This window comes from Panthera onca, chromosome B1 (assembly GCF_046562875.1).
Source record: "Panthera onca isolate mPanOnc1 chromosome B1, mPanOnc1 haplotype 2, whole genome shotgun sequence".
In the NCBI taxonomy this organism is placed as follows: domain Eukaryota; kingdom Metazoa; phylum Chordata; class Mammalia; order Carnivora; family Felidae; genus Panthera; species Panthera onca.
The window spans coordinates 12,574,502-12,601,175 of NC_138342.1; the positions used below are offsets into that span (position 1 = coordinate 12,574,502).

Consider the following 26,674-nt stretch of genomic DNA (forward strand, 5'->3'; position numbering starts at 1 on the left):
CCCAGCACACAGACTCTCACGCATCTGCCCAACTGAACCACAGTGAGCAGGGAAAGGAATCAGACTTTACAAAGGATGGCGTGGCTGTCACAATTCCACTCCATTTGGACTCTGGGCAATAAATCCAGGCTCAACACTTCTCATGATCGTGGGCAGATTTCTCCCCCCGCCGCCCCCCCCAAGCCCTCGCCAAACGCTCACAAACAGCCAGACACAGTTGCTTTGGTCGTTAACACAGTTTATTATTGGCACACTTATCAGTAAAGCATACATAAAATACAGCTGTTTTATAACACACGGAGCCACTGTGTCTTTACATGTGTGGAAGAACATATTAATATGCAAATGGAAAAATTAGTTCTCTTATAAAGTTTCACATAAATACACTGGAATTGCCCCCAAAGAAGAATCCCCATAAAAGAAACCAGGTGAGGGCTTTACAAAATATTATACAAGAAATATACCATGAAAGGAAACAACAGTCAACTCAGATACCATAAAAAACACAAAAAAGTTTCAGATTTATTAAACTGCCCACAAAATTAATGGATTACATGGCTTGAAAAGATTTGGATCAACAGCAATTTTACAAACGAGTAGGTTCTCGAGGGGCCAGGTGTCTGTCTTTACATAAAAATCTGCCTTGGTGTCTTCGATGACAAAAACACATTTCTTGTTTCAGCCCTTGGGCTCAATTGAACCAGCTGGGGTTGGAGAACCGACTGACATGAGCTCACCCAATAATTACCCTGCAAGGCCCTCTTAGCTGTTACCCAATGAAAGAAAAGGTGAAGGAAAAAAATAATAATAAGGACACATTTAAATTACTGTCCAAAGGCTGATTTTTTTTCTTTTCTTTTTTTACTGAAACAAGAAACTCTCAGATGCAAGTCAAAAAGCAGAAAATATTTTACAATATTAAAAAGTCATCTGTAGTTAGGGTCGGCATATAACGAGACCCTGAGCACTGAGGGCGTATTGACAATATGGCCTTCGTCGGGGTGGGGTTGGGGGTGGGGTGTAATTAACAAACACGCGGTTAACACCGAGCCCGGAGAAGCGCGAGCTTTCGCTCTTTTCATTAAGATCAGTGCCACTCTCTGTGTTACCTGTGAAGGCCTCCAGGGAAGGGTCAGGGACGTTTATTGGAACGATCCTCTCAATTCAAAAAAGAAAAAAAGAAAGAACAACGAAACCCAAACTCAGATCATTGTGGTTTAGAAACAGGTATTTGCGTGGAAGAGTTTTTTTATTTCTCCTCCTTCCTCTCCTGCAAGCAAGGATCTGCAAGCGTGAGCGTGCCCCACGACCTACTGACGGCGGGTGCGGGTGCGGGTGCGGGTCAGTGTCACTGGGGAGCCTGGGGTGGGGCGTTTTCTGATTTGGTCTCTTGAGCGGCGGGGGGTTTACTGCTCCACGGGCTGCTGTTCCCCAGGGCCGGGGGGCTGTTGAAGTCTTCCTCGTCGTCCACGCCGTTGGCCGCGTCATATTGCGTGTTTTCTAATCTAGTGATTAGCCTTTCGTCCTCGTCCCCAAACTCACCTCCCATCAAGGTTGGTTCGCCTACCACCATCACATCCTGTGAACAGCAGCTGACATTATTACAGGGAAACCTTGGGACAGAGAAGCTCAGCTTAAAACACTAGCGGGAGGAGCTGGGGGGGGGGGGTCTAGGACAGACACGCTCGTGTACTGTGCACCGGGGGTCAAGTCTCAAAGTCGGGGGGGCGGGGGCGAGACGCATATTGGATTTCTACAGGAAATAAACATTGCCTCCTGACGTGGAACAACCACGCGAGTTTATGTCCTTAGTGCGCAGCCTGACACCGGAGAACGAGCAATGCTAGCAATCTGCAGAAATAAAAAAATGGATTTTTCAAGATTAAAAAAATCCACGCTTTTAACTTGCCGACGTTGGGGACTTTTAGAGAGAGGGCTGTGGAACCTTCTGCTGGGTGCTCTCCACTACCTCCCAAAATCCGCCACTTTTTATGTTAGGGCCTCTGAATGGCTTCAGACTAGCAGCCAACAGGGGGAGGGTGCAATTCTGCAGTATTCACGCAACTCATTCCAAATGGCGTTCTCTCTGTCCCAAGGACGGTATACATTTTAATTGAAGGCAGAATCTCTCTTTTTTCCACTCAGCCAGGCCCTTTTATGCAGCCAATATCCTTGACATTCTGCTACTTAATTATGGTAATTAATTTAGGTAAAGTTTTCGATAAAAACAATGTTCACACTGATTTGACAATTTGCATAGCTAATTAAGTCATTAGCAAAAACCTGCTGATTGCCAACAAGCCCTGAATTTACCATCTGTTATTTCATGGTGCCTGTCACCTATCCCCACACAGGCAACCCTGCCACCAATCTGGGCAGTCAAGAGAACCAGTCTGTCCAGCTGGTGCCATAAAAGGAAGAAGAAGAGCACTAATTATAATTACATTGATGAAGCTGGCAGTCATCAGAAATGGAAGCGTGCAAGAAGAATCCATCTAATCACTCCTTTAAGCACAGATTGTCCTTCCATGCAAACAAGGAAGCCACCTACTGTAGCCGGGAGCATCGTGGAGGCCACAGCTGGAGAGGCCCGGGGCCAGGGGAGAAGGGGGCATACACAGGGCACGGCTCCGGCCTCTTGGTTCAGAGGGGGCTGTATGGGGTTGGTGGGTGACCTGGGCATGGGACAGGACACCTGTCAGGTGATACTGGGTGATACTTGCTGGGCAGGCTGTGAGCAATAATCTACTCAAAAGTGCGGTGACTCCAGGCGAGTGCCCAAGGCCATCAGCTTCCGCCTCTGCCAAAACAAGCAGGGCTGAGCCAGATGCTTTTGGAGACGTAAGGGTGTGTTTCCTGATGCGGAGGCTAATTTGATGAAATGCCTTGGTAACTGGGCGAAAATTTTGTCTTCACTGGGGCAAGACAGGCTTTCCTGGGACGGTATAGGAGAATCCTGCCTTTGGTCAGGAGACGGTCCATTGGGCCCTCCCGTTTCTTTCTGGAATTATGAAGGTGCCAATTGAACAAAACCCTTGCTTGTCGCCTGGTTGATTTTGCAGTGGAAAACCTTGTTTGTTTGTTTGTTTGCTTGATTGACTGATTGATTGGTTCCCCTAGAATTATGGGGAGATAATCAATAGATTTCCAAACTGTGTTTTCTGACTAATCGATCTTGTGATTTGATAAACATGATTTTAAAGAGATATGTCCCAGATTAAGTAAATGCCTCAAACATGCGCTGGGTAAACTCAGCAAATATAGGTACTGGCAGGACAATCAGAAGTGTGCTTCGAAGAACGTACTGACTATGCAACGAAGAGCCAGACACGACATTGACATGTGGGGAGACTCATGAGGGCTCGAGGTGAGGTACAACACAGACAGAGACTCTGATTGGCAAGAATGCCGACAGGACTGGAGATGGAATGTGGCCTCCAGAGAGGAGGGGACATTATCGGGTTAGCCATATGACCCGTTGGGGGTGTTCTGGACAAAAAAGTGCCACTTGGTTACAGGCAGTTAGGAGACAGTGCTTATGATCAGGAACAAAGGTGGGGGGGGGGGGAAGAATGGGGCAAGATTGGGCAGAGGATGACACGGGTTCATCTCATTTCATGACTTACGTGCAGCACACGTTGAAAGGGTCGGAAAACACATGCATAAGGTGTCACGGGGCAGGGGAAGGGTGTGGGAAGTGACCACATGGGTCCACATTAGTACTGTGAGTCCAAGGTCATCGAGAGAGGCTGGGGCAGTGTGAGGAGGTAAGCGTAATTTGGAAACAGAGGAGAAAAATCAGAGGGCAGCTTAAGCGTGACATTAGAAAAAGTTCTCGACACTCCAGGTGCCTTCATTGCATCAGAAAATAACAGTTATTCAAGAAAAGTACTGTGAAAATAGTGATTTGAATCACTTCAAATGGGACTGATATAGGCTTGTCATGTTTGGAACAGGCATGGATAGTTGTAAGCATCCTAAATTTCAGAGTGATGCCACATTTGCCTTCCTGATTGTACGAGAAAATCCTTAGCCAGATACATAATCCTGTGTGTACCTGTGCGGATGAGTGACAGATGGCAAGCTATGACAGATGTGTGCCGTGGGCTTCTCATGTGCATAGATACCTGAGGCCGCTTAGGCCGCCATGCACGGGGCTCTACCTGCTTCTTCTAAACCTACAGACTCAAAGAGTGGTTCTCTGCTCGGGCAGTCTCACTTGGTTAGCCTCACACAAAACGAACGGAGACACAGTGCACGTTCTGGGCTGCCTCTCCCTAGCGGATGTTGGCCCCGTTTTCCCCACCCCCCCATCTTTAAAAATCCCCCCAACGTTCAACATGAGTAGTGAGAGTTGCATTATCCTTCCCGTCTCTGCTATCTCGTGTGTCCCACAGGAGGCAGGGCTGGTCTGTCTGAGGGTAACCCCGGATGCCCTTCGCTCCCCCTGAGGCAGACCTCTGCTCCTCGCCGGAGGCCTGGAGGCGCCACGCCCATTGTCACATCCTCTCACTAATCCCCCGTGCAAGGACCACCAACCTCTGAGGAGGACTGGAAGTGACTCCTTTCAGGGCCCCTCAATGCTTCTCCTTAAATTGGCCAGAAGGGGTCACTGCTGTTGAATGACACAGGTCTCCATCCCTCCCAGGGTTGAGGCTGCAGTTCGGGATCGCTCCTAGCCCCTGCTCATGGAGTGAGAAGCAGAATCCAAGGATTAAACCCTAGTCCTCGCCGGACACGCACGTTTGCTGCCGTGGCAGCCAGGCGGACCACAGCTGTGGTCACGGTGGCACAGAGAACCTGGCCGTGCCTTCGAACGAGGCAGCCATTGTGCCTGCAGATCGCGTTCTAGTTCAACAGTCAAATCGTGTCGGTAATTCAGTACACAGGGTTAAAAGAGGGGGTCGCTACAAGCCAGACGATGCCTATCGCGGAAGGTCCATTCAGCAAGAGTGCACCCCGAAATGTGCACATTTTCCTAACGTGGCGGTGGCTTTTTCCTGCCCACCCTTGGCCATCTGTAAGCTTGACTTCATTGAAACGTCTTGAATTGCATGGTGCGGGGGTGGTGCTGGCGTTCTGCTCTCGCTTTCTAATGGTGCCTTGTTCTCTCGAAGTCCAAGGGGTCTCACTTCATTAAAAGCCCTCTCGACACAGGGATCCTCCACTAAGATGTAGTTGTTGGCTTGGAGGATAGGAGCATAAGGGAGCGGAACAGACTATGTGCCCTTTAAAATAAAATTGAAATGTTTCCGACGAGGCTAGGGATGTCGAAATCTGTGACACACATACCGCTATTCTACACCTGAGGCAGACATCACCAATGGATGGCCCACCAAACCCAAGGCCTCAGAATCCTGCTCAGTGCCGTACCCTGCTGGCTGACACTGGGAGACTGAGCTGGCAGGAGAGACTGAGCTCTTCAGTGACCGACAGGGCCTGGGTTTTTGTTGTGGTTGTTTAATCTCGGTATTGCTGATATCTGGTACGGTGTGGGCACATAGTAGGAGCTCAAAACAACTGTTGAACTGAACTGAATTCTTGCAGTCACTGTGCCTTTAAGGAGCAATGCTACAGTTCCAGAGTTCTCTGGAATGCACTTCCATTTGCTAGAGGAAACTAACAAATGTTAGTTTCTAAAACTCCAGGAGTAGATGAATAATAGGCTACTTGTGTGCACTTTGGGGTTGATTTATTTATACCAGGCCATTTTCTCTGTGTATTTTCCAATTTAACCAGAAGTGGGCCTAACTTATTGGTACCTTAATAAAAAGACTCTGTTTTTTTTTTTTTCTTTGATTTTTTTTTTTTTTTCTGACTCTTTAGCCAGTTCAGAAAACAGAGGTGAGTCTGGCATTATTTAAAAACTATAATTCCTAGCGGTCTTAAAATTAAAATGGTACCTTCCCCACAGGCTGGCCACTCTCTCCATGACCCTTTCTTTCTAGTGCAGTGATGATGAAAACCATACCCTCTGTCTATGAAGACAGGAGAAGAGTCTCAGTGGCCCAGGTGATTCTCAGGTACTGATGGGGTTGCCTCTAGCCAAAGAAAACCGACCGATGGAAAGTGGGTAAAAGTGGGTTGGGGCCAGATTTGAAAGACACATTTAGAAGTAAGTGGAGAATCCCCATGAAAGAAGAATCCACTCTCACATGGGGAGAGATATGAGGACAACAGACCAAGACAGGGAAAAAGGTGTGAAAGAGAAAAGGTAAAATTGTACTGGTTGAGGGAAGTAATAAGAAATAGAACACATTTCCGAAGACATGGTATCCAAGGGATAGCCATGAAGCACCACGGAAGTATCAGGGTTCAAACGACAGTCAAACGCCGGGAGACAGGGTGATGTGACAAGGGCAGCAGAGAAGGACACCCACAAGTAATCGTGGAGGGGACGAGGGACGAGAAATGTTTACAGGAGCATGAGAATTTAAAAGCGATAAATGATCTAACACTGGGCTGAGGAATCTGGAGTCAGGAAGGAAGTAGGCAGACAGGACAGAACTTGAAAAAAAAAAATGGAGATGAAGAAAGTGCCCACACGGGCAACGCGCTATTTGGGGACACCCGTCAGCTGTCAGCCTCGGAGTTCAAAGAAGCCCCCTTCTAAGCGGCCCATTTCCTCTGTCAAGACCCAGAAATGAAAGAAAGGGTCAAGAGGTCAGGAGAGTTGAGACCAAACCAAGGGCGGACCCTCCCCCTGAGCTAATGAAATGGGTCAAGTGGCATCCACTGAGCTGCGATTTTAGTGGCCGAGAGTTAATTACCTGAGTCTCAAAATGAGAAGGGCACCCATGTTGGGAAGGCCCAGTCAAATTACAACATGGAGCCTGAACGCCGGAAGCTAGTTTCCAGTGGAGCATAGGGGTCCCCGGGGATGGTGCCGAGGGCCCCTTCTCTGCCGCCAGGCATGGCGCTAAGTGATCTTTTAATTAAACGTTACGTGACACATCTCCTGTCTGTGCCTCTGACGGCTCTGTAATTCAGGTCCCTGTGCAGCACAGACGCTTCATATTCCTTCCTAATTCCCAGTTTGCAGGGGAAGGTTTCCACGGTCGAGCTCCTCCCGCCCACCCTCCCCCTGCCCTTGCCTGGCCCTCCCCCGCCCCCAACCCAGAAGGCAGGAGCGGCTAAAGGGGACTTTCCCTGGGCCCCCAGCAGGCGGAGGACAGGCGGAGGCGGGATTTCGGGCCTAAGAGGAAAGCGAGACTTACAGGTACCTGACTGGACAGACTCAGGTTGGCGGCTGGCGTCTTCTTCTTGCTGCCGGTGCTGTTGGCGGTGTTCCCGGCGCTGCTGTTGGACGTGCTGCTGGTGGAGTTTTTTCTTTTTCTCCGCTTCGTTGTCGGCTGCCGTGTGGGTTCTGCTGCAATACGGACAACGGATGGAGGGTCAGATCTGGGGCAACCGTCACCATACCGGCCCCCCAAGGAAGCTGTGCTTGTAAATGACAAAGAGCAGACTCTACATTGTTGCCGTTTCTTTTAGCTTCACGCTAAGTGAAGGGAGGAAGCCTGGCTTTATCCTTTAAGCACCAAATGGGTGCAACTCTTTTCTTTGGTCTCTAGATCAAACGATTTGTGCTTCACTGTTCTCTCTACCGTTAGACACGTGCCTGCAGTCTAGTAAATGTATTTTAGGGGCGAGCCGCAAATACCACTGTTAGAGTCGGGTGAAACATGTTATCACCATTACAGAATTTGAGAAAACCCTTTTCTCTGGACTGTTGGCTCTTTAGGGGGAAAGGAGGGCTCTGCGTTCCCCCCGGGGGGGCCTCCGAGGAATGACAGAAAGGGTTAAAACGAGTTAAGGTGGTAGGCCAGCATCTCCCAGTCGGCACTTGGTTGCAGGCCAGCGCAGACCTTGAGATGCTCAAGTACAGAAAAGAGGAAGCATGAGTTCTATCAGCTGAGAGTGGCACACGTAGGGTCCCTGGCTCAGTACAGTTCTCAGGTCGCATGGTTTGGACGCCAGCGTTTAAAGAATGCTGCTCATTTCAAAGTTGCTGGGGGCAGAAGGTCGAAGTGTGCTAGGGCCAGCATCTGCACAAAGGGGAACTAGATCTTTGCATCCAAGTCCCGCTTAGAAACAGAGGAAAGTGTTGCGGACCCGACAGCTGAACAACGTGTTAGTGGAAGCAGAGGGACGTGTGGTGATGTGGGGCCGGAGGAAGGTTATTTGTCTACATATTAGGTAGTGTGAGTAGTACACAATGTTTTCATGTTCGTAATGGTTTCATCTGCTTCACGTGTTTTATGTCATGACTATTGTATGTTCCTGGCAACTCTGTTAATTCGGTTCTATTCTGATCTTTGTTTTGTAAATGAGAAATCTGCGGAAACTTTTTCCAGGCATTTACTAAGTTGGAAATGTCATGTAAAAGCATCCTTTTTGCTAACCCTCTTTTGAACCAGTGCTGATGGAGAGAAGGTGAGCCAGGGACCCAGCGAGAGAGCCTTGTAGCATTTTCTTAAAACATTTATGCGCTTCTGATGGGCAGTGGGGAGGATTTCCTTTAAGGCTCATTTCAAAGGCCACTTAGTCCACCAAATTACCCCTAACATTTGAGGAAGAAGAGGATTGTGTTCCTATTTATATACCAATTCTTCTTTTGTAAATATTTTGTCTCTTATGTGCAAAGATTTTTTTCTTTTTTTTTTTGTAAACATGATTAATTTTTTTAAGTTTATTTATTTTGAGAGAGAGCACAAGTGAGTGTATGTGTGCAAGCAGGGGAGGGGCAGAAGGGGGGGGGATTGGAGAGAGAGAATCTCAAGCAGAATCTGCACTGTCAGCACAGAGCCTGACACGGGGCTCGATCTCATGAACTGTGAGATTATGACTTGAGCCAAAATCCGGAGGGAGTCGCATGCTTAACCTACTGAGCCCCCAGGTGCCCCAAAGATCTTCATCAAAGGTCCTAACATGTCTATCTGTAGAGAGTTATGGGTGCTGCTCCTAAAAGTTGTGGAAACAGGAAACAGAATTTTTCCAGCTCATGATGCTGGAAAAGAGCTGAGTGACACTCAAAGTCAATCAAATACTTAGTTCCCCTGACAAATAGCTTCTTCCATTACCTCAAGAATTAAAACTGACTACCTTTTTTTTTTTTTTTTTTCTTTTTGGTATCTGTATTCCTTCATGAAATTTGGGGGAAATATATCGAAACTGTGCGCTCTGGATTATTCCCATTGGCAGCAGGTAGCTGAGGTAAGAGAGTCATGAACTCTGGAGACATAAAAACCTATTGTGACACAGGCCTCCTTCATTGATGAGCTATGAGACTGACCTTGGCAAATTACTACTTTAAATTTCAGGCCCTCAGGGCACCTGGGTGGCTCAGTCTGTTGAGCCACGGACTTCTGCTCAGGTCATGATCTCACTACTCTTGGGATCTTACTGCTCATGGGCTGACAGCTCAGAGCCTGGAGCCTGCTTCGCATTCTGTGTCTCCCTCTCTCTCTGCCCCTCCCCCCTCGTGCTCTGTCTCTCTCTCTCTCTCTCTCAAAAATAAACATTAAAAAAAATAAATTTCAGGCCCTGTATATTTAAATAGGAAATAATAAGTACCTCATAAGGTTATAATGAGGATTCAGCAAACGAATGGAAGGTCCGTGAGGGCTGGGATTTCTGTTTCATTCAGGGCTGTACCTCTAGTGACTAGAACAGTGCCTGGCACCTAGGAGGGGCTCAATAAATAACTATTGAATGAATGTTTTAATTAATAAATAATATATAAATTATATATGCATATGTTGGAAAATACAGGTTCTCAAAGCATTTATTGAGTGAACTATTTTTTCTCATAAAGCCCTATTGATATTGCAAGAGAATATAATTTAAGCACATTTAATGTGTTTGAAAAATAATGCTCTAAATGTCTAAAATTCCTCTAAGAGGGGGATGTAACTATTCTATGTAAAATAATGCCCATTTTCTCAGATGTCTAAATATGTACTTGGCTAAGTCTATCTTCATTTTATATAAAATGCCTCGCCAATTACCAGTGGAAGGTGACCATTATATTTTGTGATTCAGAAAGCTATGTGCTTCGTGTTAATAATTACTCTTTATAAAAATAATTTTTAGCGAATGGATACGTTTTGCTTTTATGATCAATGAGGCTCGACACACGCCCGGGAGTAAAAATGTATTAGATAGAATGACAATTAATGATAACTGGAAGCAGTAATTTCAGAACCTCAGCAGGAGACTGTAGTATCGAAACTGCCTTCTAAGGAAGTGAGGAAAATGGAATCTTTTATGTATTCTCTTCATGATCAGAGTACCCTTTGATATTAGATCTATCTTTAAAAATGAAACAATTTATTTATTTTTTTCTTTCTTTCCTTTTTCCCTTCCATCCTCCCTTCCTCCCTCCTTTCGTTCCTATAATTTCTATGATTCTTAAGCAGACAAACAAACAAAAAAACAAGCAAAATAACAACAGACTGTGAGAAGCCATCAGTCCTGTCCAGTGGAACAAAGACTAGACCGGGAGACAGGAAACCCTGGTTCTGATTTCGGCTTTGCCAGTGACCTTGGTAACATTGAATAAATCAGTTGACTTTTGTGGGTCTCATGTCCCAAGTGAGATTGCAGATGATTCCTAAGGATGTTTTTATTTTACAAATTAGATGTCCCCCAGTCTAAATATCCATAATAAGCTACTTTTTCTGATCAATTTATGCTTCCTTCCTTCCTTCCTTCTCACATCATTTTATCCCCAAAAGAGGCCTCCCTCAGAAGATGCATTTTTAGAATGGGAGGGAAGAACAAGGTCGTACCTGGTGGTGCTACCATTCGCTGCCACTTCTGAAATAAGCAGGTCTTCAGGCAGTCTCGTGGACTGAGGTTGTAAGTTTTATGTCTCGACATCAGCTCCTGCATTGGCTCCAGTATTACACACAACTGCAAAAAAGTTCAAAGACGTTGGCGTTTCGCTACTTGATAATATTATTTGCAGTAAGTAATGTCAACAGCTGGAAACAATTAGAAAGCTTAAAGGTACTTCTCTTGTTCTCCTGCTTTTGATTTTCTCTGTGCAAGTTTGGAGGAAGAGAAATACTACCAATACCTGATAATGCTCACTTCATTTACTATTATTTATACTGCCATATTATAGCTGAATGTGATTTATACCCGCACACACGCACGCGTGTGCATATCCAAGGACACATTCTGTACAAACTCTTGGGTGGATGTATGTAGCTCTATTCTGAATTCAAATGATTCTTTCTGGTTAAAGAAAAAAAGCTCTCTTCCGTGGAGCACAGCATGCTCTGATTTCTACTCTGGTTTCTGCTGTTGTTCCTGTTTGTATAACCACACACTGTGAGTTACAATGCTAGTTTATGTAGATTACGTGGCAGTGAAAGCCATCTTTTAAACTCTGGAGAACAAAGTGGCAACTGGAAGTACTTTTTTGATCCTCAGTCGTATCAAGGCCCGTGATGAACACTATTTTATTTTTATTCATGTGCTCATTTGTATTTTACACATAATGATAATGTCAGTAACATATGCCCACATTAGTTCAGCGTGGGGGCTTTTTCTGTGGCGCTGCACACTGTTGCTTTCTTCCCTCCTTTGGTTAGATGTTTCAGATTTACTTCGGTCGAAGACATCTGATGACAAAGATTAATGAATGAAACGAGACCGTAAATCCATTTAGGATTGCCTTGAACTTTTCTGAATTCCTTCTCCCGTTGGAAGCTCATCAGAACACTGCCACATGGAGAGTGCCGTATCGAAGAAGACAAAGACCACAACCTGGAATGATGTATCCAGTACTGTTGCAATTACAACCACACAGATATTGGCAATGCACCCTCCCATGTGGAAAAACACTAGTTCATTATGAAAGGCAGATGTGCAATCTCCTCCTTCCTCGGCCCATCGCTCTGACTACCCCCTTCCCTTCTGTCGTTACTCAGCAGACACGTTGGCTTTTATCCACTGGTTTCCCTCTCACCTGGAATTCTCCCCTCCCCTCTTCTTGGCCAAGAATGCCCACTCGTCCTTGCGACAAGGTCACTGCTCCTGTTACGCCTTCGCCTTCATCTCCGGGTTTTGCATCTCCCTACGCAGGCTGAATTGGGTGCCTCTCTATGGTTCTCTCCATGCACCCAGCCCTTTCTGCTTTACGAATGTACTCACCCATGCTGTGCAACTATCTGCTTCTAGTCTTTCTTCCACTTGACCTTGAACTCTTTGAATGCTGAGACTGTGCCTTGTATCTCTGTGTCCCTAGGTTTGGCTCAAGTGAATGGATGCATTTAAGGTGTCTTTAGAAAGACCGGAGGATTTTTCCATGCCAATGTTCCTGAAAGTATGGTCTAGGTAACACTTCCATCGGAACCAAATGAGTTGATAATTAAAAATGCAGGCTTCTAGGGGCACCTACGTGGCTTAAGTCAGTTAAATGTCTGACTTCCTCTCAGGTCACGATCTCGAGGTTTGTGGGTTTGAGCCCTGCGTGGGGCTCTGTGCTGACAGCTCAGAGCCTGGAGCCTGCTTCGGATTCTGTGTCTCCCTCCCTCTCTCTTTCTTCGCCTCCCCCATTTGTGCTCTGTCTCTCTCTCTCTATCAAAAATAAATAAACATTAAAAAAATGCAGATTTCCAGGTTTTTCCCCTTCTGTTTCACTGGGTCTGGAGCTGGGGTCCTGAATCTGCCTTTTGGAAAAGCATGCCCCTGTCGTATTCTGATACAGACTCCCGAAGTCTGCTGCCCTACATATGTGCTAGGCTTTAGAAAAGATACATATAAACAGCAAGACATGTGCAAATTCCCTGTGGTTTCCAGCTTGAATTCCACTCTCTTCTCACTTAACCCCATTTGCCCATGCTGCTCCTCTCTTCTCAAGCCTAAGCATGATAATCAAGATTACCTTCATCTAGAAAACATTGTCTGCTCTTTTTACCTAACAATGATCTAAACTTGACCCAAACCGCTAACTCCATTGAAAGGACAACTGTAATCTCTTTCCCATTGCAGTTTCTCAGGAAGAAGAGAGGAAGACTTCAAAGCCTAAATGACACATGTACAGTGTCAGCCAAAGAGACAAAGCCACTCAACCCTAGTGGATCAGGCTGTCAAGTAATGAGATCTGGATGCGTGATGGTACATCTTCAATCTTGTCTATCTTCTTGCTTATTTGGAGTCCTCCCTGAAACGTAAAGTGTTAGTAAGGAAGACCCCATGAAAGAGGGGAGATTCCTGTGCAATGAGCTCCACATTCCCACACCGTGAAGACTCGATGTGGACATTACTCCATTAAGAATTCCTCGCTGGAAATCAAAGTACGTGTAAGCCATAGATGGCCGCAGGTCTCCCCCAACAGCTGATGCTCAGCAGACCAGAGTAAAGGATTCCATAGTCATCTCTACAAACAGAGATAAGGGCGGATTATCCATCAAAGGAGGACCACTGCGAGATGCAGACCGGGTCGGAAGATGTTTGCATCTATTACTAAGCTAGGTTAGTAAGAAAGGAAAAGCTTTCAGGGAAGTTCTAAGGGCTGGGAAAACATTTTTTTAATTAAAAAACCCCACAACGTTAAGTTTTCAGGCCGTTTCCTTTTGGCCCGTTCCCCGTTCTTGAGAAATGGGTGTATAGTGGTGGTAAAATACATAGGAGGCGAGAGGTCTAGGTATGGATTTTAATTCTGCACTAGGTATGCACCCTTGGGGGAGTCCCTGAAGAGTGCCGGGGCTCCGTCTCACCTGCAAAACAATACCCATCTTGTGTGTTGTTGTGAGAATTTGAGGTAGTATGTCTGACACATCAGAGGTCAACAAACAGTAGATATTACAATTACGTGTTAACACGTACAGCACAGACAGTCAAACAGATGACATTTCTATTACTTCACATCCACAAGCATTTACTGCGCTTTCTTCTAAGTGTCAGGCACTCTTGCTTTGGCGCTGGGGACCTAATGAGGAGAATAGGATCTCTGCCCTCACGGAGTCTTCGGCCCCCTTCGGAATGATTTCAGGATAGTAAGAAAACTCCCAGAGTTTCCACGTCAAGCATCTCCGGGAATCACATCTCTGTGAAGCAAGTATTTTCGTTACATGACAAGTCAGATGGCCAAAGTGACCTTTGTGGACCCAGAGGGGCCCTGGGCAGGATACATGCTGGCACACAGGAGAGTTGCCTTTATCCTGAGAACCTGCGAGCTCATCATCTACTTCTTTTTGTGGTGCCTTCCTTTCCTTTCCTCTCTGGGCTTTGGGGCAGCATTTTTTTTTTTTTCAGGTGCTAATCCTCAGGATTGATCCCTCCCCCTTTAATGTAAAAATACTTTCCCATCACGGCAACCCACCCCAAAGGAATTCGTATCTCTGAATACTAATCAGGAATCCCCGAAGCCATGTTTTTGCCTTCCGGGGGAGGGTTCCCAGGATGGAGAGGCAGCCTTCCCCTGGATTCCTGTGTGCAAACAAGCGAGCCTGCTGTGGAGGTGCGCTGGCTTTGCTGGGCTGCATGCTGTAGGTGGCAGAACTAACTCAGACAAGAGCCTGCCTTCTCAAGCAGCAAGCCAGTGCCTTCGGGCCACAGCCAAGGCCTGGGGCGTTATGAAACGAGATCAGGAAGACAGCTGGGGGAGCGGGTTCCCGCAGCCACTGGCCAGTTCCTTCTGGAGCCAAGATTCCTGCTGTCCCTGGGGTCTCGGACCCCCCTGAGAAGCTGGTGCAGGCTAGGCAGGCTAGGCAGCCTCTCGAATTTTGTACAAAATATCTGGAGGTTTATGAACCCTCTTATACTCCCAACCATAGACTCTAGGGAAAGAGTTCCCTGTGTGTCATAAGTGTAAACCAGGCTACGGTACACGTGCCTTTTGCTCCACCCCATGCATGCACACGCGCGCACACACACACGCATCAGTCGACTGCATGTTAATGGAGCTAAGCATAGTAACAGAGTCCTTTGATTTAGAGGCACAATTTCATATGCAAACTTGGACCTGCTGCAAACGTCTTAGTGGTTGGGTCCCTTTGCCTGAAGAGGAAGGTCCCAGACAGCATTTGTGCAACTTCTGTAGCACCTTGCGTGCAGGGCTCTCATTTAGTTTGGTTTCCTCCAGTGGTGGTGTTGGGGGAGGGGGGGGGGTACCAGGAGGAATTCTAGAACACTGTGGAAGGGGGCAGGAGTCAGCAAGGCTTGAGATCTCATTTTGAGTACGAAGCCCCTGAACGTCCAGCTAGGATCCCAAAGAAAGCTATCGCCCACCCCAGCAAAGCTGCAAGGACACCTTTTTGCAGATTTAGTGAGAATTTTAAGCTAGGTTTGATCTCCTTATGCTTCTGACTTCATGTTCTGGGATTCTGGCCCCAGCACTGACCCTTGGGTATGGAATCAATGCCTGTAGCTACAACAGTGACTTGCTGGGTGAGTAAAAGGATAGATGGATGGAAGGATGGATAGATGGGTGGATGGATGGATGCGTGGATGGATAATGAACAGCTTGGCCAGATTTATAGCAAGGAGTCATTTGCTAATAGCAGACAAATCAGGCATCGTCCCGGGGGCTTAGAGGTGATGAATTTGTCCATTTGATAAATAACCAATTGCCTCCTCTATACAGAAGGCTTTGCACAAATGCACATGCATGTACTCAATTACTACATGTCCAGACCAGGTAGGAAGATCTCAGCTAGTCCTGGGACTTGTCACAGTAACAAAGGGCCGAGCAAATGTAGACAGTGTTGTGTTTTGCTTTGTTTTCATCGGACGGTTCTCCCGGAGACATTTGATTCTCCTTGTTCTTCTTGTTCAACTCCCTGCCCAAAGCCAGTCCCAGAAATAGGTGATGCTTGTCAGAGGCGGCTCTGGCGAGGAGAAAGCTAACGCCCTGGGGCTGGCAGTTGGCTAACTCCCAAACCTAGGTCCCGTCTACTGCCAACATTCTGATCCACTCTTTTCTGGATGATGGATGACATCCTCTGAGCCTGAGCCACCTAGTCTTTGTATATGGGTTTGCCCAAGGTTACTCTTTCAATGCCAGCTCAGGCCTTTCTTCATGTTGTGCTTTTCACCTAGAAGACCTCCCCTCATTCCCAGTCCTTTTAACCAGAGGTTGGCAAGCTATAGTCTGTAGGCGGAATATGGCCATGCTTACGCAATGTTGGTAGCTGCTTTTGTGAAGTGACACCAGAATTGAATCGTTGTGACAGCATTCATATAGTCCGCAAACCTGAAAGTATTTACTATCTGGCCTTTCACAGAAAGATTGCTGACCTCTCTTCTAAACCGGTGCTGCTCAAAGTAGGTGGTCTACAAACTCTTTGTTGTGTTTCCGTGACAGGATAAGCAGCTTGAGGCACAGTGTAATTCAGTTCACTGCTTCCTTCACTAAGAAAATCTTATGTCAAAAAAAAAAAAAAAAAAAAAAGTCAGATGAACTAAACAATGTGTTCAACGATGCAGTTGATTTATATTCCAGAGCAAGCTTCCTTGAGTTTACAGTCTGGTACTGGCCTGAAAACCACATTTGAGTCATACCAATATGACCATTAATGTCCTCCAAGGTCCAGCTCAAAGCCCACATCTGTCTTTGACCATCCCCACCCACAAGGGACTTCTGCTTCTATAGCACTTATTACGAATCTAGGTACGTCCTCGTGTTTATATTTGCATTGGGAATATTCCTTTCCTGTGGACTTGTTTCATCTGCTTATCTATAGCAAGCCATATTTCACTTTTCTCTCCCTTCTGTTTAACACAGTATTAGGCATACTCAAATATTTGCTGAGTCGTAACTTAATAATCACGGTGGAGTATCTAACCTATGCCTGTCCCTGGAGTACGTACCTGACGTATATTAGATCATTAACCCTCACCAGCTACTGGCCCACTTTCACAGGTGAGGAAACTCAGACTCAAAGCCATTAAGTCACCTAGAGCTGATAGTAAAGAGTGTGATTCCTATACCGTACCCAAGGTTTTACAGCTATTCAAAGGGCAGAGAAGAGGTTCGTAGTCAAGTCTGCCTGATTCCAATGATGTGTTCTTAACAACAAACTGTTCTGTTATCTACCTTTCTAAATATGAGTGGCTTAAATCGCTACTAAGATACCAAGTTCAAAGGCTCTCTCATTGTGAGGTGCCTGGGTGGCTCAGTCAGTTCAGCGGCTGGCTCTTATGTGCAGGTCAGGTCATGATCTTGCAGTTTGTGAGGTCAAGCTCTGTGATGACAGTGTGGAGCCTGCTTGGTATTTTCTCTCTCTCTTCCTCTCTCTCTGCCCCACTTGTGCATGCTCTCTCTCTCTCTCTCTCTCAAAATAAGTAAATAAACTTAAGAAAAGACCTCATCCTTAAAACATGCGTGTGTGCGCGCACACACACACACACACACACACACACAGGCTCTCATTGCCTTTATATGTCTCCCTATACACGGTATTGACCTCTATATAGAGAGGTAGGTCATACATGAGGGGTGCAGGCTTTGGAACCAGATTCATGTGGGTTCAAATCCCCAAGTGTGCCATTTACTACTGTGTTCTTGGCCAAGAATTTAGCCTCTTTGAATCTGTTACCTCATCTGTAAAATGGGGATAATGATACTTATCTTTGACAGTTTGAAATAACGTATTTAAATATTTAATGCAATGGCTGGCACAAGGCCAGTACTCAAAGGATGGAAATTGGTATTATGATAAATACTAGTGGCATCAATGGCTCCTCTGAGCCAGATCAATGTGTGATGTGATTGGTTAGCTACTGGGGAGTAAATCATTTGGTCTCCTTGAGACTTAGGGGGTCACTAGATATAATATTCCAAGGGGTGTTAATTACAATTACATTGCATTTTAGCGGCTGATGTCTCTGATAAAAACCCATTTTTAGAATTCAGTGATAAATACAAAATGTTCGAATCCACAAACCAGAGGTTTTTTTTGCCCCTGCTCCTCCTCCTCCAGTAACTTGCTCCTCTGGCTAAATTTGAATTAAAAAGATATCAGAGTGTGGGGGTGATTAAGAAATAAACTCTTATCTAAGGTGAAGGAGTATCTCTTAATTAAGAGACATATCACAGAAATATATTTTACATTAAAACAATAGAAAGATACAGAGAATCTAAAAGAAAAACAAAACGAGACAAAAAAAAAAAAAAAAACAAAGCAAAATAAACAGATAATCACACCTAGAAGCAGATAAGAATGAGTAACAGACATCCACATGAGTAAAACCCACTGTGCCTCAGAGGATGAGAAACAAGAGAGAAGGAAATGCTTTCCCTTAGAAGCTAGGCAATTCTAAAACATCAGATTATGATTTGGGTTTATTTCCTGATAGGATTAAAGGTAGATTGGTTGTCAAATTCAAAACATTCTCTCTCTCTCTTTTTTTTATCTGAAGATTCAACCAGGGGAGCCTTTGCCTCTTCTCAACTGTTTTGCAAATTGATTGCGGGGAAAGTTATCACATCCAGCCCTGGAGAAGGCAGCCTCTTCTGCTCTGGGAGAGGAGGTGGGTGGTGGCCCGGGGGAGCTGACTTTCCCCAGCAGCAGCTGCCACCTCAGGAGCCATCCTCCTTCCAGAGCAAGCAGGCCAGCCATGCACATCTCAGTATCTATGCCTTGATCTCCATTTTGAGGCCACCAGAGAGGACTCCTGTGTGCGACCACTGGCTGCTTTTCTCACCACCCCCATCAGAAAAACGCGGAGCTCGGAGGCCCCAACAGACTAGCCACACTCAGCGTTTCTGTCGTACCTGTCAGGTCAAGGAACAGAAGGTTCAAGGCCCTGGAAGTACATTCTCTATCCTTCTGATCCTATGGACTTGATTTTCCCACCATGTCATTTGGTATGGGCACCCCCTTCCATAGTGCCCCTTCCTTCCAGCTCTGTATTGACGAGGACAGACCCCTGCACACTATTTACCAGCTCTTTTGCCAACAGGCTTCACGTGAGGTTGGGCCGGCTGGAGGCACCAGGGAGAATGGAGGGAAGTGGGTTGGGTTAGTTTCCTAGGGCAGCCGTCACGAAGTGCCACAAACTGGTGGCTTTAGCCAACAGAAATGTATTTTCTGTCAGTTCTGGAGACTGGGCGTCTGAAACCAAGGTGTTGGAAGGGCCACACTCCCTCCAAAGGCTCTAGGGTAGAATTCTCCCTTGCCTCCCCCAGCTCCTGTTGCCTCCCCCAGCTCCTGGTGTTTCCTGTCTTGTAGCTACATCACTCCAGTCTCTGCCTCTGTCCTCAAGTGGCTTTTTCCTCTACGTCTCCGTGTCTGCTCCTCTTCTGATGAGGACAGTGGCCATTAGATTTCCCAGTAAGGACACACCATGAGGTTCCAGGTGAACATGGATTTTGGGGAGATACCGTTCGATCTACTACATGGGCAAAGAAAGAAGGAAGGGTATTTCTTGTCTTCTCTGGTTCAGACGGCCTCTCTCTCCCACAGCTGTCACCGGAGGTCCTATAGCTTCTATCAGGTGGCAGGCAGTAACACCTCTTGCTTTGTCCCCTGGAGTGGCAGTTGCTACTCTTGGGGTTGTCTCATCTTCTGCTGGCTTTTCCACCTCCAACATCTTTGTACATAATTCACCATTTTAATTTCCTCTATGAAATTACTTGGTAATTACTGGATAGACTCTGATTGACATTGTGGTTTGTAAGAAATTAGGTAATATATAAAAGATGTAGGACTTTGGGTGTAAGGAGGCATCACGTGTAGTGGGGTTGAGCATGCAAATTCAGCTTGGCTTCAGATTCCAGCTATTTAATAACTGAGTGACCGTGGATGAATTATTCAGTCTCTTGGTGTTTCAGGCTTCCCATCAGGAAAGTTGGGATAACCATAGTACTCAACTAACTGGGTTGTTAGGAAAAACAAGAAAATCCACTTAAAGTACTTACCTGGGTCCTATTCCTAGCATATGGAATGTGCTCTGTGCGTGTTTATTATGATGGGGTATAACCAAGCTGGGGGCCAGGGGCTTTCTGGAAGACATTTTGAAACTTGTCAAGACATACTTGTTAAAAATTTACAGATGTTTCTTGCCCTATGTATATGTGTATGTATGCACCCAGCCTAAACATTAGACTTTGGTGAAACAAGGGACATCTCAAATGTTTAGTCAATTTGCATTTCCTATAAATACCTTGTCCTGACCACTGGGCCATTGCCTCAGATACCCTGTCCAGGTGTTCTGCCAGCATCTCTAAGTTCTACAGCATGGTCCTGGAATGTTTCAAAGGAAAGAGAAAAACTCTGCTTGGAAATACTCTACAATGATTAACAAACATTTAAGGAGTTCTGTCCGTCACTTGTAGGGCTCGGAGTAAATTTCAGGTAAATTTTAAAAATTCTTCTTGACCCAATGGTGTGCCTTTGGATGAGTCAGATAGTGAAAATGAACACCAGTGGCTCAGGATTATGAAGGGGCCTCCTGCAGACACTGTCTCTTTATTGCCCATGACTGTATTAGTCAGGGTTCTCCAGAGAAATAGAACCAATAGGAAGTGCATGCTTCCTGTGTATTTTAAGGGATTGGCTTTCCCACGATTGTAGGGGGCCAGCAAGTCTGAAATCCAGTTTCCACGGGCTGGAAACTCAGGCAGGAGTCAGTGCTTCAGTCTAGAGGCAGATTTCCTTCTTCTCCAGGAAACCCCAGTTTTGCTTTTAAAACTTTCAACTTCGGGGGCGCCTGGGTGGCTCAGTCAGTTAAGCGGCCGACTGCAGCTCAGGTCATGATCTCGCGGTCCGTGAGTCAAGTCCCACATCAGGTTCTGTGCTGACAGCTCAGAGCCTGGAGCCTGTTTCAGATTCTGTGTCTCCCTCTCTCTGACCCTCCCCCGTTCATGCTCTGTCTCTCTCTGTCTCAAAAATAAACTTAAAAAAAAAAAATTAAAACCTTCAACTTTGTCAACAAAGCTCACCCAACAGTAAATCTATTTTACTTCCAGTCAGCTAGTTATAGATGATAAACACACCTACACAATATCTTCATAGCAAAACCTAGATTAGCATTTGATGAAGTAACTGACACTATAGCTGCTATGAACTGAATTTGGCCCCTCAGATTTATATGTTGAAGCCTAACCACCAATATGACTGTATTTGGAGAGAGGGCTTTTAGGGGGCAGTTAAGGCTAAATAAGACTGTCATCTGACAGCCCGGTGGCCTTGTAAGAAGAGGAAGAGACACTGGAGAGCTCTTTCTCTGTGTGCACATGCTGAGGAAAGACTAAGCAGGAACGCAACAAGAAGGTGGCCATCTGCAAACCAAAAAGAGAGCTCTCACCAGAATTGAGCCTGTGGTCAGAGTTGACCATGATTTTGGACTTGACGGCCTCCGGAATTATGAGAAAACAGACTTCTCTTGCTTAAGGCACCCAGTGTATGTTTTTTTTTTTAATTTTATTTTTTTAATTTACACCCAAATTAGTGTATAGTACAACAATGATTTCAGGAGTAGATTCCTTAATGCCCCTTCCCCATTTAGCCCATCCCCCCTCCCACAATTCATGCACATTGTAATTGTAGTAACTTGGGTAGCAGGGATGTGGTGGTGAACACTGCACAATCCCTCCCTGGAAGCCTCCATCCAGAAGGGAGACAGGTGATAAACGAGACTTCTAGTAACCCTCTGTTTGTTCTCCATATTTAAGAGTCTCTTATGTTTTGTCCCCCTCCCTGTTTTTATATTATTTTTGCTTCCCTTCCCTTGTGTTCATTTGTTTTTGTGTCTTAAAGTCCTCATATGAGTGAAGTCATATGATATTTGTCTTTCTCTAACTAATTTCGCTTAGCATAATACCCTCCGGTTCCATCCACGTAGTTGCAAATGGCAAGATTTCATTCCTTTTGATTGCTGAGTAACACTGCATTGTACATATATACCACATCTTCTTTATCCATTCATCCATCGATGGACATTTGGACTCTTTCCATACTTTGGCTATTGTCGATAGTGCTGCTATAAACATGGGGGTGCATGTGCCCCTTCGAAAGAGCACACCTATATCCCTTGCATAAACACCTAGTAGTGCAATTGCTGGTCGTAGGGTAGTTCTATTTTTAGGTTTTTGAGGAACCTCCATACTGTTTCCCAGAGCGGTTGCACCAGCTTGCATTCCCATATGGTATTTTTTTAAGGCAGACTGAGCAAACTAAGACAATGGCCTAGCTAAGCTGACACATAAAACTTCCAGTTTCCCACTAGATGGTAAAGAACTGGAAAGCTGGGTTGTGTCCTGTTTCTTTCATTCATTCATTCATTCATTCATTCAATATTATCTCGCACCAAGCAATGGATCTAATGTTTGTGGAATGAATGCATGCTTGAATACATGAATATGACCGGATGGAGAACAAACCCAAAAAAGGTGATTAGACATCCGCAAACAGGTCAGCTCTTGCTTCACGCACGTTGTAATTGTAGTAACTTGGGTAGCAGGGATGTAGCGGTGAACACTGCACAATCCCTCCCTGGAAGCCTCCATCCAGAAGGGAGACAGGTGATAAACGAGACTTCCAAATGGATTGGCTACTATAAAGGAGAAGGATGAGGGCTGTCAGGAAAAGTTGTCAGGAAGAACTGATATTTAAGTTGAGACCTAAAAAAATGACTGAAGCGTCGGCCAGGCGAAAGAAGAGGCAGCTAGGACAAAAGTTGGGTGGACATCTTCAGCAGGGGGAATACAGATGTGACTGCAAGAGAGGACACGGTGTTGGAGACGGGGAATGATTGGAACGGAATCCTTGGAATGACTGGATTCCATGATGGAATCAGGGAGCCAGCGACAGTGGCGAGGCAGGGGTCAGGTTTGTCAGGGCCTCAGTTTCCGGCCACAGCAGAGCTGAGAGGTGCAGCTGATACAGGTGAGGGCATTCCGCGCATGACGTGGCCCCACCGGTGCCATCAGCGTGGACGCTGCAATATGGTGCATATCACACTGTTTCTCTTTCACCCACGTTTCCTAAGCATGAGAAAAGCATCACCACTCTTTTGATGTGTTTGGCTACACAAAAGCACCAAATATCCCCGAAGGCAAATATTGGCTGCTCGGAGGCTCCCGGCGGTGGAGACCGCCCCCCAGGCTGAGTGCCGTTGATCACAGCGCTGGGGGCCTTTGCGCTGGTCCGCGCTGGTCCTCACCGGAAATAGGGAGCATTTGTAGCGTGCTGGTTATTTCTCCCAAGGAACTAAGAGACTGTGCACTTACAACGAGGTAACATTTAAGCACTAGCATTTATAAATGGGGCCTAATAATCTTAATACTGCGAGCAGGGGAATCTGGATACGGTCCTTGGGAGCCGTCAGTGACAGTTTCCAAGGAACAGGGCTATCTTGTTCGTGCAGTTATAATCCCTCCTGAACATTAACTGTGTGGTGATGCCTGCCTCCCACCCTGGTACAAATACCCACAAGGCTGTTAAAGACAGCATTGTGCTCTGGGGTGCGGGCCAGCATCCCCATGGCCACCGTTTAGGGCAATGTGGGGATAGGGACTTCTTGGCCCTGAGCACCCAGTGCATGGCTGTGTTTTGAATGCCTGCCTGCCTGCCTTCTTGGGAGTTTCTGCCAGGCAACGGCCCTCCAGCTCCGCTCCGACTCAAAGGAAGGAGCAATTGTTCAGCAATGCAGCGTTCAGCTGCTCGGTTGCTCCCGCCGGCCGCGATCAGGTGCACCTGTGGAGCCTATAAATGCAGCCTTGTCCCCACCCAGGAACAGAGGTGAGGTTGGCGAAAAGCAGGGTTCATGCAGACGTCGGCGATGCCGTGTGAAAATGGGGTTGGCAGAGATTGGGATGCATTCATTCGTTCACTCATTCAACACATATTTATTGAACTTGTACTAGGTGCCCCCTGTTTGGTCCAGCTGCTCAGATTGTGGTAAACAGAAATGAAGAAAATCACTGCTCTTATGTAACAACATTCCAGGGAAGGAGACAGATAAAGAGATAAGCACGTGATATATGTCAGCGACAAGTATCAAAGAGCAAAAGCAAGCAGGGAAAGGAGGTAGGACATGTGAGAGTTGGGAGGGTTTAGAATCTGGGTACTCTGGCTAAAGTCACTGCTTGGAGGGGTGGCTCGGCAGAGGTGTCCGGGCCCTAACCCCTGGAGTCTGGGAATATGTTAGGTTACGTGGCAAAGGGAATGAAAGTTGCCCATCAGCTGATCTGGGGAGGGAGCGATTAGTCTGGATTATTCAGGTGGGTCCAATATCACAAGAGCATCTAAAAGCAGAAAAGGGGGCACCTGGTGCCTCAGTCGGTGAAGGGTCCGACTCTTAGTTTCCACTCAGGTCTTGATCTCATTGTCATAGGATCGAGCCCCACATTGGGCTCTGCCCTGACAGTGTGTGGAGCCTGTTTGGCATTCTCTCTCTTCCCCTCCCCTGCTCTTATGCATACGTGTGCCTTCTCTCTCTCTCTCTCTCTCTCTCTCTCTCTCTCTCTCTCAAAAATAAATAAACTTAAAAAAAAGTGGAAGAGGGGATCAGAAAGGAGAGTCAGCATGAGAAGGACCTGAGGTGACCTTGGGGCTTTGAGGACAGAAGGGGGTCAAGAGCCAAGGCCTTGGCTCTAGGTGGCCTCTAGAAACTGGACAAGGCAAGGAAAGAGATTCTACCCTAGAGCCTCCAGAAAGGGAACACAGGCCTGCCAGCACCTTGAGTTTAACACGGTGAGACCCATGCCAAGATTTCTAATCTACCGTAAGATAATAAATCTGTAATTTGTCCGTGCAGCAATAGAAAACTATTACAATCACCCAGAAAGTGACATCAGAGTAAAGATCTCTGGTGAGGTTATCATATTTGGCAAATAAAAATAGAGGGTGCCCTGTTACATTTGAATCTCAGCTAATAAAGAATAATTTATTATAATAATTAAGAAATAGAATAGTAATTTATTCATTTTTTATCTGATATTTAAATTCACCTGGGAATCCTCTATTTTATCTGGCAATTTTAATCTCAGAGGAAACTAGGAAGAGGGGATTTTTGGGGGGAAAAACACTTCAGGCGGAAGGAACAGCATTCTGAGTAGAGGGAACAGAAAGGGCAAAGGCCTGGGAGCTTTGAGAAACATCTAGGAGAGAAATATGGCAGCCATGGTGAGAATGAGAACAGGAGAGAAAAGGAGTCCAGAGAGGTTGTGAGGTGTTGAATCATGAAGGTCATCAGGAGGATGTTGGCCTTTGGTCTGAGTGGGATGAGAAGACATTGGAGGGCTTGGGGCAAGGGAATGCTGATGTTTGGGGTCTCTGGAGAATGGAGAGATGCTGACTGTAAGCGACTTGAGGACAAGGTCTAATCCACTTTTGCATTGCCCTGGACCTAGCACAGAGGTAGGTTATCAAGCACCGTGGAGCTGGGAGGGCAGCAGGCCCTTTAAGGTATAACTCAATGCTGGGCCACCTGCAGAAAGGTATAGGGACATGTGTGGTAGGAAAGGGGAAGATTTTAAGAGGAAAGAAGTGGTTCTTCAAGAGAAATCCGAAGCATGTAGGGAGATCTGTAAGGATGGGGAAAGGACACGTGTGCGGGGACTTCCCGGAGGCAAAGACATTATGCACAAAGCTGGATATGACTCCGGAACTCAAGTGTTAAGAAAACTCAGGAAAGAGCATCACGTCCACCGTCTACTCCAGTTAATTCCGAGCAGCAGAGTCTAAACCAGGACGTGAGGAAGCCAGATTTCAACTCTTCAAACACGTGAAGGTTTCCTCGAAAAAGTTACAAGAGGGAAGAGAACTGTGATTATAAAACTTTTTGTAGCAGCCTGCTAACCTGTCACCCACTACCCCGAAACATGGCGGGCACGTGGTATTCATGCCCGTGGGTTTTCTCCCTTCATCTTCTAGTATGTCAACTACATACAGATGAGGAACGGGAGAGCAGAGAGGGTGGGTTACTGGCCCAAAGTCACAGAGCTTTCAGGGATTCCTTAGCTTTGACTTCCTTGCCTTAGCCCCCAAACCAACCAGTTACTCCCTCTCTTACCTTTAAGCCCATGCTTACGAACACGTCTCTATCACCCAGCATTATAACAAGCTGCTTCCCTAACAAGACTGGGATTCTGGTGGAGTTGCCCACCTTTCCATCACCAGAAATTGGCACTGAGTAGGCAATCATAAAAATGAATTGATACCGAATGAATGAATGAATGAATGAATGAAATGTCCTCTAAGTCTCAATGCACATATTTCAGTGTAAAAAGACTGATGAGGCCGGGCCGCAGGTAGAAGCAGGTGTTTTTTCCTTCCTTCTCAGCACTGAGAAGGCACTGAGGCTCCTGCCCCTTTGCTACTTTTCTTCTGGAGTTACGTGAAAACTTGAAGATGCATCGCCTCTAATTTCCCTGTGCTTATTTTCCCACAGTGGGTATTAAAAGTCTCAAAAGGGATCACAGATTATAGTTCCTGTTTTTATTTTTTCCTTCATCTATCTACAGTTCTGCACACTGGAAGCTTCCCTTCCTTATCTTTCTTCATGTGCTTGTCTAATTGTTTTCCTTTCACTTCTGTGCTCCAAGAACATCTCTGGACCCTTGACAGAAGATCTGTATACAGTGATTGAAAATCTGCTCCTGTTCTAGCCATTAAATTGATCTAGCCTGCTGGGGCTTCAGCCTCCATTCTTTTCGTGTGTGTGTGTGTGTGTGTGTGTGTTGAAGAGAGTTTTATGGGAGACATCTGCCTGA

The 26,674-nt window shown here is 46.1% G+C and overlaps 1 protein-coding gene across 11 annotated transcripts in view; it reads right to left on the bottom strand.

Moving 5' to 3' along the window:
• Positions 1-221: 221 nt before the first annotated feature.
• LDB2 (LIM domain binding 2) overlaps positions 222-26,674 on the bottom strand; it is a 383,869-nt gene continuing 357,416 nt past the window's right edge. For 2 of the 11 annotated variants that reach the window (XM_060655370.3, XM_060655374.3), the window contains exons 6-8: positions 10,791-10,914; positions 7,218-7,369; positions 222-1,579 (exon numbers count right to left, since the gene is read on the bottom strand). In XM_060655370.3, the coding sequence (XP_060511353.1) occupies positions 1,349-1,579; positions 7,218-7,369; positions 10,791-10,914 (507 nt within the window). In that variant the 3' untranslated portion in view covers positions 222-1,348. The other 9 variants (XM_060655376.3, XM_060655377.3, XM_060655375.3 and 6 more) reach the window with 9 other exon arrangements.